This window comes from Nipponia nippon, unplaced genomic scaffold, assembly GCF_047370975.1.
Source record: "Nipponia nippon isolate SJK-2023a ecotype South Korea unplaced genomic scaffold, ASM4737097v1 scaffold_5, whole genome shotgun sequence".
Taxonomy (NCBI): Eukaryota; Metazoa; Chordata; class Aves; order Pelecaniformes; family Threskiornithidae; genus Nipponia; species Nipponia nippon.
This window is the reverse complement of record NW_028262369.1, coordinates 3756364-3772500: the sequence shown is the minus strand read 5'-3', so window position 1 is coordinate 3772500 and position 16137 is coordinate 3756364. Positions and strand designations below refer to the sequence as shown.

General features: G+C 40.9%; 1 protein-coding gene across 2 annotated transcripts in view; it reads right to left on the bottom strand.

Annotated features, from left to right (window-relative positions):
* TEKT5 (tektin 5) overlaps nt 1-16137 on the bottom strand; it is a 28215-nt gene extending 12078 nt beyond the window's left edge. The window contains exons 1-5 of one of the 2 annotated variants that reach the window (XM_009477277.1): nt 15573-16137; nt 14240-14319; nt 11692-11762; nt 9854-9997; nt 6389-6611 (exon numbers count right to left, since the gene is read on the bottom strand). In XM_009477277.1, coding sequence (XP_009475552.1) covers nt 6389-6611; nt 9854-9997; nt 11692-11762; nt 14240-14319; nt 15573-16137 — 1083 coding nt within the window. Of the gene's footprint in view, nt 1-6388; nt 6612-9853; nt 9998-11691; nt 11763-14239; nt 14324-15572 lie in introns of both variants that reach the window. The other variant, XM_087733188.1, reaches the window with a different exon arrangement.

Below are 16137 nucleotides of genomic sequence, written 5' to 3'. Positions count from 1 at the left end.
GCTGGCAGAGATAATCTGCTATTTATGTATGGGGTAAATACTGGACTATGTAAATATGTCACTTGTTGTCTGGTCTGACTGATTCCCAGAGCTAATGTACGTAAACATCCTGCCCTGTTGGTTATTTCCAGGAGACTGAAGCCAAGGTAACTATTTATGTTAATATTAACTGTATGGAAAAGAGATGCAAACATATTAATGAGGGGCTGGCACCATGATTAAAGGTTTTCCTTCTTTTCCTAAAGATTTGTGTACTTTTACACCAGATGTAAAATATATTTAACATAACATCTCTTGGCATCAATTGAGTGTTTCTTGAGGCATGCTGAAGACAACATACCACCCTCTTCTACGTTGAATTGTGTATGCTATATTTTCTGTTCACCAGCCTAAAAATCTGGTCCAAGAGCAGCTCTGAGCCTGACCGGGGTCATACAGTGTGATTAGGCTCTTGCAGAATATTTGCATCCGCAAACGACTACGTGCGCTGTGATCCTAGTGACGATGAAGCACAGCAGAGCTCTAATACCGCCTTTGGTTTCTGATCTAACCCTTGCCAGATACCTAGCTAGGGCTTCTGCCTCCAGCACCTCATATTTCCAGGGTTCTGCTATCCAAATTCTGGATGAACCTCACATTGTTATGACCAAGATTGATCCCAGAATCAAGCAAGATAAATTAATCATAGACTTGTGCAGTTGGGACAGAAATGGAAATGGGACATTTTCAGTCTTAGGGTCAGAAAGAAGCCTTAGGCACTAAGTCGGCACTGCCTGCAAGTCACTAGTCTGTCTATCTTGTAGAAATTCCTCTTTGTAAGGCAGTGCCTGTAGAGAGAGCAGAGCTTTCAGGGAGAACAGTGACCTTGATTTTGAGTTCCTGGTGCTAAGGAAGCCATCTATCTGTGGTAAGCTGTTGCAGTGATGAATTCCTTTGCTCTGAAAAATAAGTGCTCATGTTTTCTGTCTAGATTTGTCTGGCTTTTGTCTGGCCACTGATTCTTCTTTTGGTTTTTGTCTGCTCAAGCAAAAAATCTTCTATTATGATTCTTTTTTCTTCTGTAGAGATACTTGTGGATTCAGCAAGTTCTCTGCCCCTCTCCCAACTGTTATTTAGATAAGCTAAGTAAAGCAGCGTCACCTAGTGCTACCAACATCACCCTTTTCAGCCTGCTAAAGAGAAAGTTGAGGAACTTATTCTATCAATTGCTTGCTTTCCAGCCCTTTAATCATTCTTGCAGCTGTGATGGTTTCGGGCTTTGGAGTTGCAGTAGGAAATGCTTTCTACCACACCCTTGCTCCCACATACTCCATTTGATTGCCACTGTAAAGATGGCAAGTTTTCTTAGTCCTCTAGAAGAAAACCAAGCAAAAAGTGGGCAGGGAATAATTTTACATAGAAGCTCTACAGTGAACTGGACAGGGAAATACATAAAACATGTTTTTAAGGACAGTATTTCCTTTCTATATTCAATAGTTTCCTCTTCAAAATTCTACAAAAGCAATTTAATCCTTTTTTACTGTTCCCCTATGCGAATCACTTCCCAGACTTCTGATAGACTTGGGGTTTGGCAGCCTCACCAGCCAGCTTCCCCAAAAGAAGGGGCAGGCAGGAAAAGCCAGAGCGCAGACAGTGAAAATCTGAGGTGAACTGGGACAATTTCCTGCGCATCGGTGGAGCACCAGTGGGAGCAGCCGGCAGCTGGACTGAGAACGCAGAGCAGCGAGCGGGAATCGCTGACCACCAGTGCTCGTTGGAGACTTCCCCCGTGCTGACTTGGTTACTTGATCTGAATTTGGAGCCTGTTCAGTTTTGGGATTCAGACCAAACACCAAGTAGAATCAAGGGTAAAAACACATCTGATCTCCCCCAAGACAAGACATCTGTAAGTTGCTAAACCACCCCTCTAACTAAATGCAAATTGTTGTAGGTTTATAGTAAAAAATGTAACGGGACAGGCAAATATATATTAGAAAACGACAGTGTATGAATGTTTTCATCGTGTGTTGTCTGATGACTAGAAATTGAAGACATTTGGTCTTGTTTGGACTGTTTTAGACATGAAAAAGAGGCAACAGCTGTGTGCCAAGCAGCTTGAATGTTGGAGTTTGAGAAAGTTATTTAAAGAGCAAAAATCTTTTTTTCAAATGCTTATGAGGAAAAGTTCTTAGGTGCATCTCTTGGCTTCCTGGGATTGGAAGGTGTGTATAGTTAAGGCAAACTAGCTGAAGTCTTTTTCTGAAGACTGCCTTTTGTTCATGTGCTTCTAAATACGTTGTGTGAACACTCTATAGTGTGAACCTAGGTTAAATTCTATGACAGAACCTCAGTCAGTTACAACAGGAGAATTCTTGGACTCTGTTACTTGACTGTAATTCAGTAACTCAAGGTAAATGGTGCAGGAACATGTTAGAAACTGAGGTACAAGTCCACCAGCAGTACTAGAAGCAGACAAAATGCTTATAAAAACAGATGGACTGCTGTGCAGTTATTACTCTGAGACTTGTACAGTTTGTAACCTGAAAAGGAGACATTATGTCATTGGTGGAGAAGGTCTTGGCAAAACTCCTGGCATAATGCTTGACAGAAGTAAAAACAAGATACCTTCATCACATAAATACATTCTGTGTATCTTTTGTTCTGTAGAACACACTTGTCTAGACATCAAGGAAGACAATATCCTAGAATAAAACTAAACAGAATAATAACAGATCACTGTTTTTCTGCACGTTTTGTTTATATGAGAAATACAAATTTGGTGGTACTTAGGGGGAGAAGGAAGCGCTGGAAGGACTGGTGTAGATCATTCATGCAGAGCCGTCAATAACATAACTGTTATCAACTACTGTTGAACTAGGATATCAACCCAGCAACCTTCTCCTGAACAGCAGTCCTGTGAAGGGCTGCTGCAGACAACAGCGCCGAGGAAAGGAGGTATGTGATGCAATATGCACAAATATCTACTAAGGGGAAAATCCTAGCTCTTCTGCAGTAACCGGTATAGCAAACTGCACGTGGAATTCCCTAGCTTGCCTGGGTGAATTCAGAACTAACTAAATCTTGGTCATTCCTGTATTTTTATTCCCGTTTATTGTTTTCCAAGCAATAAATGAATAGCACTCTGCTCACGTAATCTCACATGTGATATAATACTGTCATCAAGCAAGGGAAAGAAAGGCAGGAAGAGAAAGGCCCTTTACCACTTGATGACAGCAACGCAAGAATGTTCCAATAGACCGTTACCAGAGCAATGCCCGTCTTCCTTTTGGCAGCGGATTTCCCTAAACAAGTTTGAAGCAATGACATTCTTGCACAGAAAGTCAGGACTGTAAACGCGTGGCCATAAAGCCATTATACATATAGGCAATATAAACTAAATGTGAAAAAAATCCAGGCCAGGAGAAACATTTTAAGTACATCTATGACAAATGCCAACAATAGCACACAGCATAATCACCGCCACAATATCAATGACAGGCGCTAGTACAGCGCAGCGATTCCGGAGTTTAAGTCTAATTAGATGAGTTTTTACAAAAATCTTATTTCCAGAGGAAAACTAATTTTTTCCAGGGCCAAGAGATGAAACCTACAATGCAAGACAAACTGTTCCACCTGGTGCTCCGGGTTTCTAAAGAGCACGCAGTGGACCACAACCGAGGCATTAGGCGTTTGGTTTGTAATTTTAACCAGCCAATCGTTTATGTCCAAGTGATATAAACAGAAGAAAATGTGCCATTTCAACATAGGATCACTTTTAGATCATCGCAATATTCACACTATTTACTCTTTTATGTATTTTTTGATTCTTCCCTTTTTCGGGGTACTGATTTTAGAAATAAATTGTTGCAGGACGTTCCCTGGAGGCTTTTTTTTGTCTGAAAGAGATTTTGCTCTTTCACAAATCAGAAAAGCATTTTTCATTCCGAAATATGCTCCAGACCTCATTAAATTAATAGCTTTTCCTGGTTCCAAGATAGCAAATCTATTCTATGCTCATTTTCCTCTCATTTTATGGAGCTCCCCTGCTTAGCTAGGGAAATAATTTGGCAGAGAGAAGGACGTCTCCAGAGTGGCATTCATTGCTTGAGAAGTCAGTGCAAAAACAGCCTTTGAAAGGTTGATTGCTTTTTTTTTTTTTAAACACAAAAAATGCAATTGTGGCACCCATTGTCTAATCGCTATTAGATGCAAAGGGAACAGGAACTGTAGTAGCTACATTTGCCTATAATCACATCCCAATGGAAGAACACAAGCGTGGTGGAATTTGAGACAGCCATTAGCCATCTTATTAAAGTATAGCCTAGCAATAATTTTTTTCTCTGATTATTATAGACTATACTGCAAGCCTGGAGAAAGAAGAAAGGGTACTCTGTTATGCTTACCTATAGATAACTGTTAAATGAGCACTCATTCCTTACTCACTTCTGCCCTCACTTGCCTTCTCCTTCCTCTTGCCCTTTTGAGGTATGGTCACGAGCAAGAGAATTACCAGGACTTCTGCCATGTAACTTCGCCTGCATCTCAACCAGCAATGGTTTTGCTCAATAAACCTATTGTATTTTCCTTTCCTTCGACAACACAGACTACCCTGAATTACTTCTCACCAGCACAAGTGGTTTTCTTCTCCTCTAGCATTTTGTTATTCTGATGTAACTACGTTACGATGGAGTTTGTGATGAGTAAAGTATCTCTGCTATGTATGTGCGAACTAGTAACTCAGCAGTAACGGCAGCATTAGTTCATAGACTGCAATCTTTCATACTTTTTTTATCCATGTGTACCATACAAACTAATTATTCTTTATATAAATATGATTAGTCACGTTTCTCCAGATATCTCTTATTATTGCTATTTAATGGCATAACAGTATAGGGACATAAATTTTTTTCCCATTATATACCAGTTCTCAGCAGTTATGTCATAGTATCAGCTGGACTCCATGACAAAATCCCTGCTCCTACGTTGATACCTCACAACGCACTTTGTGATTCCATATGTGCACCCTGTGCTACCTTATGCTCTAAGTTCATTTATAAAAGGGGCACTTAAAAGCATTAGAAAAGGTCAATGGAAAACATGAAGCAAACGTTCATAGATTTAAATTCATGAGAAATGTAAATGGATGGCCAATTCAGGGATAAAGTGCTGCCGTTGGCTAGATCCTATACAATCTAAAACACACAAAAAACTACGTTCAACATCTTTCATGCTTTATAAGCAGGGGAAAAAAAGAAAACGTTAATTGATGTGCTGTGACTTCACACATATTTAGCTGGTCGGTTTGCGCTTTCCTGAGTCCCTAAAAATAAACTGAAAATGTCTTAAACTACTTATGGCAAATAGAATGGCAGGAAAACTCTATTGTTTCCAAATGTGCATTGAAACAAATGAGCGAACATGAGGCTCCTCTAGAAGAGAAGCAGTCTAACGGAGGAACTTGCCGAACTCTGACTGGAGTCATATGAAAGTAACACAGCGAGTCTTGGTGGCTTAACAAGGTTTTACTACAAAGGAAGCACCTCTTGTTAACTTCAGAATATATGTTTCAAAATTCAACTAATACACTTCCAACACGTCACTTATTTCAGTGAAAACTTACTGAAAAGGCAATACGGATAGAGGTTAATACAGGTCTGGCTCCTTCTGTGCCATTTCTGCTTTGTATAACATGAAGACAAAGGCAGAACAAGTGTTTGAAAAGTTCAGTCTGACTCACGCCAAAATATCAGGCTGTGTCTGACCGCAACCAGGCCAAAATTCAGGTTGAAGATGTGGAAATGTATTTATCAAAAGGGAGGGGAAAACTTGGAACTTAGGTGTCAAAGGCAGACTAATGACATTCTGTATGTAGATACTTTTAAATTTTAGTTAATTTAGGGCTCTTCCCTTGCTGCTATGAAATGAAAGTGCAAAAACTTAAAGTTTTCTCCTTCCTCTAAAATAGATAAATGTGCTGCTGTTTGTGGGCCTTTTTATTTGCACATTTTTCGAAGTTAGTACTGTTTGGGGGGGAAGTAATTCATGTACTATTTCTGCTTCAGGAAATGGCCAGGGAATATCTGTAAATGTAAAACAGAAAAAAATACCATCTAAGATACATTTCCCCGCTTTAAACATGTAAGTTGCAAATGAAAATAATCAGTGTGTGATTATGGACAGATGTTGTGTGGTTCCTTGTAAAACCTTGTCATCTTGTCAGTCTGCCTGTCTTTGAGCGAGCTCATCTCAGGCCGCGGGTGAGTCAGACGCACCAGTTGAGGACAGGCAGTACAGGTCTGTCTTTGGAGGAGGTGCTCATTCAGGAAGGACGTAAACACTGGAGAACATTTCTATGCCTTTCAGGTACAACAAAGATAATACGCAGCTGCCAGCTCGTAGTGAATCTTACCTTGGCCAGTTGTGCTTGGAGTTTGTTCTTTGCGTCGGCCACTTCTGCGATGCGGTTGTTAAAGGCCAGGTTGGTACTGATGAAATGATTCCACATCTCCTCAGATGTGCCCTCCAGGCCAACCTCCGCATCCTCACGGAGCTTGACAGAGTTGGCCCTTGCATGTTGAGAGCACCTGATATTGTCTTCACTGAATTTAGCCCATGTTGCAGGAACTGAAACACTAGAAAGAAATTTAAAATAAGGGGAGAATAAAAAAATAAAAGCTTAGGGGAGCTATTTTCCATTCAGTGATAATTATACTGAACTACACTAAGTGTTTATCCATAGAACTGTGCAAACTGTGTCATCACATACATCAGGTGATTCTGTGGGTTTCATACCAACTTTTTTTTTTTTCTTTTTTTCCTCTACAAACCAAAGATTTGGCAACAGGTGAAGATTTTGGAGAGCTGTTGCTTCGACAGAGTTTCTATGGCTTACTTGAATATTGTAGCTGTTAACTAAAGGTCTTAGTGGCCCTGGCATCAACTCCAAAGTAAGTAGGTTTATGTTTTGCTGTATAAAGAATGACCTTTTCTTGCATACTTTTTGTTTATTGATGCTTAAAAATAGTTTTTCAGGATCAGGTGTGAATGTCAGCAATGCAGTTTCTTCCCATCTTTAATAGATTAGGTGATGGTCTGAGTTGATACCTGCTGTACCTCAGCTGAAATTTGTCATGTTTCTCTGTGCCAAGGCTCAGAGTGCTTATGGCCTTAGTGGATTATTAGATTACTTAGCATGATCTCCTGTACATTGCACCCCATCAAATTAGATTCAAATACCATCTACTTTTGTGAATCCAAACATTTATCCTGGGGAAACCGAGTTGTGTGTCACCAACCACCGGAGAACAGGAGAGCCCAACCTCGTTTAGGGAAAATGAGCAAGACACCAAAGGAGAAAGGATTGTTACACAGCTCTTCAGCCAGCTCTGGTCTGCTGTCAGAGCAGCCCTACCTCACGAGATATGTAGGACCTTTACAATAAAGCGTGTGGCTTTGACATCCGAGTAGCCTTCATCATCAGAAGGAATGATAGGAGGAAAATGGCTAGGGCACTGACCTAGGAGTAAGGAGAACTGGAATTTTCTCCCAGCCCCAACACTGTCCTTCTGTGTCCTTTGGATAAATATCTCCATCCTCTTACTTCTCCATATATTAAAATGAACACCTCTGCTTTAACTTACACAGCTGTTACAGTTAAATTTAGTAATATCTATGAGACAAGCAGAAACGGCTCTGCTATGGAAAAGCCTATGAATATACAGAGAAAGACTGAATATAGGGCTCCTGCACTGAAAAACGCCACCCGTGAATGTTCCTGCTGCGATGTCCTGTATGTAAACAAACTTGGGGATGCTTGGGTTTGTGTCCAAGCTTCACAGCTGGCCTTCATTTCATAATATACGTAATTATGAACATAAATCCCAGACTCGGGTCTTTCCAAACTGGGAGTCTGTGGGGCTCTAAACTTGCAGCCTGAGCCCCCAGCTTGAAAACTGGTGCAGCATAAGCTACTCCCTGGAGTTAAATTCACCACCTTCTTTAATGCATCGCTTAGCCTACAAGGTCACTTCTCCCTTCGCCCACAAATATTTAGTGTATTTTATGAAAAGGTACAGATATTTTACTTGCCAAACTGAAACACTGAGGCAAACTTCTGCCTGCATTTAGACTTCTTTCTCCACAAAAAAACTTCCTCCTAAGAATTATGCCTGTATGTTAAACTCTGCAGGGACAGATCACTATTTATTGAGTTTCACCTTTACTTTAGATTTTAATTGAACACTGAGAATAAATATTAAGGGATGCAAAAAGAAAAAGTTAATTTTGTCAGTGCTTGTTTTCACAGAGGCCCTTTTTTCAGTTTTTCATAGGGTGTTCCTCTCTCTCCAAACTGAACTACTGATCTTCCTAAACAATTTGGAATTCTTTAGTGCCACACATTTATTTAGGCAGTTTCAGGTAAACAACATGATACCATAGTAAAGTGCATAAATCAGTGTACTAAACCTGAGCAGACATTACTTACAGCTACTGATCCAGCCAATCTCAGCGTACTTTCTGCAGGGTATTTGGTTTTGGTTTTTTTTTTTCTCTTTGTGGTCTGATGATTACATTCATATTCTCATCAGAAAATTAAATTTCCAAGTAGGCTTCCAGCTTGACTATCTGAAATACCTAGTACTTAAGCTGTTCCTTAACATTGCTTTTTCAGACTGTAATTTATCTGGCTGGCTCTGCTGCGGCAGAAAACACCTGCTCTGCTCCCGAGTGCTACAGGTATGCCTCAGTCTGCCAAATGGTTTCAGGGACATATTAATGAAAAATGGCATTTCTTTGGATAATGGTTGGTGAGAAAGGAAAAGGGCTGTAAAACTTATCCACATGAATCTGCTTTTTACCAGAGCTGACAAGAATAATTTTATTCATTGCTAATCCTAAAAGTAGGTAGTGTTACTAGAGTCAGCAGAATGCCTGCCAAGTTTCCTTCGGATATGCCCTCGTTTCAGTAGTGAATGAGGTGATCTTTTAATGAAAAGCAGAACATAAGTAAACAAATAATACTGATTTTTTTTTTCTCCTTCCAACAAGACGGAGTCGTTATCATTTGAGATTGTGGAGTACATTCACCATTCAAATATTGCTATGGTTAAAGACCGATAAGGGAACTAACAAGTCATTAGCACAAAAACACTGCCCTCTATTGCAAGCTGCTTTTCTTCTGCTATTGCATTTGGATTGGATGCAGGTCTTGATGAGGCCACTACTAATAAACAGTTTTAAAACTATATACAATTGGGACATTTTAGTTCAGTAATTCTAATTCAGTTTGTAACACTAAAGCTGTGCCAAATCTTTTTGATCATCCTGTTTAATACATATCTTTGTATAGGTTGATGGCCTCATTTCCAAATAACCCAAGCTATTTTTACAGAAAATACACATAGTCCTTGGTGTACACTTGCATGCTCTTTACCACGCTGCACTTAACTGCACACCTTTGCTGAATTTTAACTTGAGTGGATGTGGTTTTGAAACCTGAAGGCCACAGAACAGTATAAATCAAAACCAAAGGGAGACCTCTGCAGAAAGGAGTTTGAGGGCAAGGAGTCGGCTGCAACACACTTGTAAATGATGGTCCCGGCTGAAACACGCGGCTCACAGCACGTCAGCGCCGTAGGTGCGGCAGGCTGCCAGCTTCTGCCTGGCCCCCAACAGTGGCAGCTATTGGGAGGCAGGGAATAATTGAGGATGATGGAGGCCTTCACACCAAGGAAAGACAGGGCTATACGGAGAGAGAAGCCACTTCTTTCTATGTCACTTCTCAAATATCAGGCTAGGACTTGTGCTATAACCGGGCTCGTAGTTACAGCAGGGAGCAGGGAAAGAGAACGCTACAACAGCCACTCATACTCACGTCCCATCTGCTTTCTCCACTCCATGGTAAAAGCTGATGCTGTCTGATGTGTTCCTCAGGTTAAAGCATTTCTCATCAATAAAATGGGCTGAGTTTTTGTCAGAAAGATCCTTCTCCAGGGCATGCTGTGCATCTCTGTTGATGCTGTGAAGGGGAAAGAATTACCCAAATCTGAACCACCTGTAATGCTGTTGTGCTAAATAGCTAATTGCTTTCATTAGCTTCCTACATTGCTTCATGCTATAGTTTGTGGGCATTTACAGTGGCTTGAAAATGCTTGGTGCTGTAATTTAGCTAGAGGGAGCTGCCGTACCGTTCATCCCTTTTAGCATCTACTGAGTATTCCTCAAAGAACTAATTTAACTCACTGCATTTAATAACGTTTGTCATTTTGATGACAGACAACAACAAGGGTGAAAAACAGCAGGCAGTTGTTACGTGGCATGAAGGGAAGCCTCAGAGCAAAAAGGAGGAGGTTTTCAGTGAAAACTTCCATGCTAGCACAGCTGTGAGAAAGCAAAGGGCAGACCGGAGTTGTGGTTTCCCATCTCTCCTGATTTGGGGGACAAATTCACTTGGCATAATTCAAATTTTACATCACTGGAAAATCTGTTGAAATATTTCTGTGCATCTTGATCACGAGGAGGGAAATACGTTGCTCCATCTCTGCTTTCTTACCCACGAGGAATTTTTGGAGTAACTTAATCTCCTTTGGCTCTTCCAAAGAGCTCTTGGGGGGAAGGCCTGGCAGACCTTGGGCTAGAATGGGAGTAATACGGATGAAGAAGGAATCAAAGTCTTGCTTTCCAGTGCTGATGCATGGGAGACAGCAGACATACGGACATTTTTTGCAAAGATTACTGTTTCCGTGATGTACTTCTCAAGTGGCATTACTATCGGTCTGCCTGATGTGGTGACAGAACTGAGTCAAAGGCAACCAGGAATGCCAGCCTAAAGAGCTAGACAGAGTCCATGCCACCAAATATGAACTCAGCTTTTATCTGATCATATACCCAGTATATTACAGGAGTGGGATGAACTGCAGAAATGCATCTAACCTGACTCATGCGAGTTCTGAGTGCCATTAATAAGAGCAATCATTTATAAAATCTGTCTTTTTCTCCTATGTTGTATTAATCAAGAACTGTACACTTTTATCTTCCTTGTGAGTACTTGAACTGTTTCTTTTGGGAATCATGTCATGTCACATAAACATGACTTTTAAAATTTGTATCAGTTCAGTGTAGTTAACAGAACACTGTATTCAGAATAGTTCTACCTAATTAAATGATAAGACTTAAATATAATTTGCATTTGCTAGGATATTTGTGTACTCTCAAAGAAATACAATAAATTCCAAAGCCTCCCATAACAAAAACATATATAAATATACATAAAAATAATTTAAGTCCATTCCATAACTCATACCTGATGATGTGCTTAGATTCCCATTTCTTTTGTCAACAATAATTTTCCTTTGAATTTCGTTTTGTAATTAAAAAAAATAAAATTCCCTTTGAATTTCACTCCAATTTGCCACATAGCAACATTGGTACAACTAAGCCATAATTTTGGCTTCCCTAATTTTAATGAAGGCTTTCAGATTAAACATGACTTTAAAAATTGAGTCACAGTCATCTTTAAATTGTAAGTATTGCTCTTCTGCAGTTTAACGTACAAGGTCTATCATTGGTAAGAATTAGACGTGGTAGGCAATGAGCATCTAACAGGCTAAGTCTCTGTTTTGCCTTTGCTATTTTCAGTCTGTCATTAGATACTAGCCAACACTGACTTCAGCTTTCTTATCTTTCAAACAGGAATTAAATGTAAAGTCTTACCCCAGCTGCTGACTGATTTTCTGTGCAAGTTTTGTCAATATTTCTTGACAGTCCTTGAATACATCAACTTCCTACAGTGGAAAATATTACAGTGTCAGTGCTTTCATCAAACTCCATTTGTTTTAGTGAATTTACCCTTCTTATTCTGCATTCTAAATGTTGCAACCATCTCACGTATCTCAAACGCAATGTAGGTCAAGAAGGGATGTGTTTTGGTCCCTCTCTTCCTCAGTGCTACAAAGTTGTATCTTTTGACTTGGTTTGGTATGGCTTTTTATTTATATCAAACATGTTAGTAGATTATATTGGATGGAGTCATTCTAATAAACACAGAGTCAAATTTTGCTTGGCTTAAGTATAATGCAGATACTTGAAACATGAACCTTAATCTGTTAAATTACCCTCTCTAACTACTACATTTTTCTAGAACAATAGAAATATTTTGCTAATAGTGGAGTAGGTTGAAAATATATCTGATTTCAGAAACAGGCTCCCTAAGGAGGTATATTGTCATGTACTTCAAAACTATAAATATTAGTCAAAGAAATTCAAAGCCAGGTTCCACTCAGCTTAAAATAAATAAAAAGTACTCAAACCAACCACACTGAAAACTATGCAAACACGGTAATTACGGTCCCTCAAACAATGTTGTCGTGTTCCAGCCTCTTTACTTTTTAAAAACTCTGGTTTAGCCCAACATACCCTCTTCCCTAAGTGTGTACAGTTTTGTGAGTTTTGAAACAGGGAATAAAGTGTTTTAAATTATTTGGAAGTCATTAAGAGACCCCAAATTTAAAAATACAGGCTCTGTCTCTGTACTTGTACAGTATGCGTAGGGATGACAGCAACTTTAGAACTGGCTTTCCTGTTACTACAAAATGAGCCTTTGTTGTCCTTTATTGTCACTATCTGGCTTGCTCCATAGTCAGAGCAGTGCTTGGGACATCAGGCAAATAGCCTTTATTTTTCATTTTGAAAAAATAATTTTTTCATCTGTTCATGTGGAACATTTATCAGTATGCACCCGGGTAAACCTCAAGTCCAACGAGGCCAAGTGCAAGGTCCTGCACATGGGTGGGGGCAATCTGAGGCACAAACACAGGCTGGGTGGAGAACGGATTGAGAGCAGCCCTGAGGAGAAGGACTTGGGGGTGTTGGTTGATGAGAAGCTCAACATGACCTGGCAAGCCAGTCAACATGACCCAGAAAGCCAACCGTATCCTGGGCTGCATCAAAGGCAGCGTGGCCAGAAGGGTGAGGGAGGGGATTCTCCCCCTCTGCTCCGCTCTGGTGAGACCCCACCTGGAGCCCTGCCTCCAGCTCTGGGGCCCCCAGAGTAAGGACATGGGTCTGCTGGAGCAGATTCAGAGAAGGGCCACGAAGATGGTCAGAGGGCTGGAGCACCCCTCCCTCATATGGAGGCAGGCTGAGAGAGCTGGAGTTGTTGAGCCTGGAGAAGAGAAGGCTCTGGGGAGACCTCATAGCAGCCTTCCAGTACCTGAAGGGGCCTACAAGAAAGCTGGAGAGGGGCTTTTTACAAGGGCACGTAGTGACAGGACAAGGGGTAATGGCTCTAAACTGAAAGAGGGTAGATTTAGATTAGAGATAAGGAAGAAACTCTGAGGGTGGTGAGGCATTGGCACAGGTTGCCCAGCGAAGCCGTAGATGCCCCATCCCTGGAAGTGTTCAAGGCCAGAGGCCAGGCTGGATGGGGCTTGGGGCAACCTGGTCTAGTGGAAGGTGTCCCTGCCCATGGCAGGGGGTTGGAACCAGGTGATCTTTAAGGTCCCTTCCCACCCAAACCATTCTATGATTCTATGATTTCATCCTACCCTGAATTCTCCTGCTAGATTAATTGCTGAAATGCTTAAGCTAATTCATATTAGCTCCTTGATTCTTTGTTAAAACACTAAAACTCCAAGTTGCAGGCTGCAGGCTCTGAACAAGCATCTTGGTTATCCAAGTGGTCTGCACATCCTTCTGTAATCGGTTAATCCAGAAAAGTGCTTGAAGCAATGCCATTGTCCCATATTGTTCCTTCCTAGTATTTTTGTTCTTGTACACGTCCAATATACCTTCTTTCAAATATGTTAGTAAAATGTTACTTGGTTATTTTTTTTTATTTACAAAATTCAGCAATCACTACTCTCCCCCTAATTTTTTTGTTCAGTAACACCATATACATAGCAAGGCAGTAAACCAGCATTTTATATTGTAAGCCCTAAGAACTTCTGAGGTTTTATAGATCATGGCCCAGAAAACAATCTTGAGAAATGTTTCTATCTTGTTTTATAGGATCAGGGAAGATAGAAGTGGACAAGACCTCACAAGGATGCTAGGCTATTCCTTTTGTTCCAGGAAGGATGAATAGAACATTAACCATCCCCAATATATATGGTTTTACCAAATTTCTTCCTCTTCCCCACCCCCCAGTCTTCCAAATGAATGAAAGGAAGAAATTATTTCAATGTTTTTACCCTGATAAATATTTAGTTGGATTTCAGTTATTTCCACAGTTTGAAAAATAAACTAGTAAGGCTGATCTTACCTTTATCAGGTTCTTTTCCACATTGTCATGAACTAAGTCTATACCCTTCCGCTTCTCACGGTGGTACAAGCATTCTAGGGCTATCTGCAAGCAAACCAAGGAACATTTGCAATCGGCTCAGTGCTGCATTGTGGAGTGAAACCTTGAACCTTGCTGAAGGGGCCGCTGCGCTGACATGTCAAGCAATGGCCATCTATCGAGGGTGGAACAGAATAGGAGGGGGCTTCATTGCACTCAACTTATCCATCTTATCTACTTACCCAGTGATATATACTTTTAAGGATTAGCTGCCACCATAGCTGCCATTTGATCAGCTACTTATTAATGTGCAGCAAGGCCTTCATCTCAACATGCCCAAGCTTTGTTGTAAATTGTGCGGATTAAAACACCTATGGTGTTCTACACTCCTCCATAGCAAAATCCTTTAATCTCACCTCCCCTCACCCTCCCCTACCCAATGCCAAAGTTTGGAAGCTTCATACCTATGCAAGAGAGTGACTACATAACTACAGTCATTGAATAGGGAATTCAGTTAGCCTCCCCAGCAGCTTAACTTTACTCTTAACATTTCACCCACTTGTTTAGAACCATACTAACAAATGCAACAGCATTAGCTGGCACAAAGCCTTTCAGCAGAAAATGTTCCCTAAACAGAAAGCATCCTCAGACTGCCCCTCTGAATCAGTACAGACAACTAAAACAGTCATTACCAAATACTGAATTTTAATTTTCTATTTGTACTTGCCTAGAAACATTTCTGATAGACATAACTTCCATCAGTAATACTCCAGCTGTTTATGAGAGAACTTGGACTCTAGTTTTTGCATGTTTTGAGTTTTTCCTAGCATCATTCATTGACTCTTATGTTACTGTGGCTTTTTCTGTTGCATTTAATTTGCCTTTAAGATTCTGGAGAATTTCAAAATGTAACACAAATGGTATGCCATCCTCAATGAAAACATTATTTCCACCAAGCAATAGCAGAAAATTCAGAGCTAGATAAGAATATTGGGATATTGCAGCTTAGAGGGCCACCTTCTGCTCTCTTGTACTGTACTGAGCTAACCGGCCAGTGTCTGAGGAGCCTCAGCCTCCTGGAGCCTCAAGCAGAAAGGAAGGAAAAGAGGGCATAGAAGTGTCTTGATAGGTTCCTTTGTGAACTTTTATATATAAAGCCCACAGTGGCCAGGTTTCCTTCTTACTGAAGGTAACGTTTCACCAAAATCTGTCTTGATGATAACAGTAAAAGTACTAGCATAGTACTCAACAGTGATAAAGCCATTTTCTTTATCCATTCCACAGTACAGTCATGAAAAAAATAGCTATGTCAAACCTGCCTTTAGTGGTTCTTGCATTTCATCTGCAGCACATTCGAGCCGCTTCTTTGCTGTTTCCAAGGCTTGGGTCTCTTTCAGCAGACACTCTAGCTCATAGATGAGCTCCGATCTCCAGAAATCAATGTTAGAGATCCTCTCTCCCAGGTTTCTTCTACTGTCTTCTTGCATCTGATAAGTCAGTTGATCCTTATCTTGCATCAGTCTCATCGCATCGGCATTCAGTCTACCAGCACAGTGTCTGGAGGCTTCAGAGCCTTTTAATTGAATGATGTTTGCATGGTGCCAGTCACGAGTGCTGTAGCGGGCATGCAGGCTAGAGCGTGATACAGGCAGAATAGTGGGCGGCCGCCCAGTGGGATTAAATTGCTTGTCAGAGCTGGGAGGGACCGAAACCACTCTGTGAAGCAGACTGGGCCTCCAGGAGCTGAGGTGGCGGTAGCCTGGTAGGTAGTAGGACTGGTAGGTGTCCTTGGTGGTGCTGGTGGGAGCTAGATCCGGGAACAAGCAGCTCTTCTTTGTGCCGCAGTAGCTGGCTAGCTGCGTGGTTCCCAGAAACTCCAT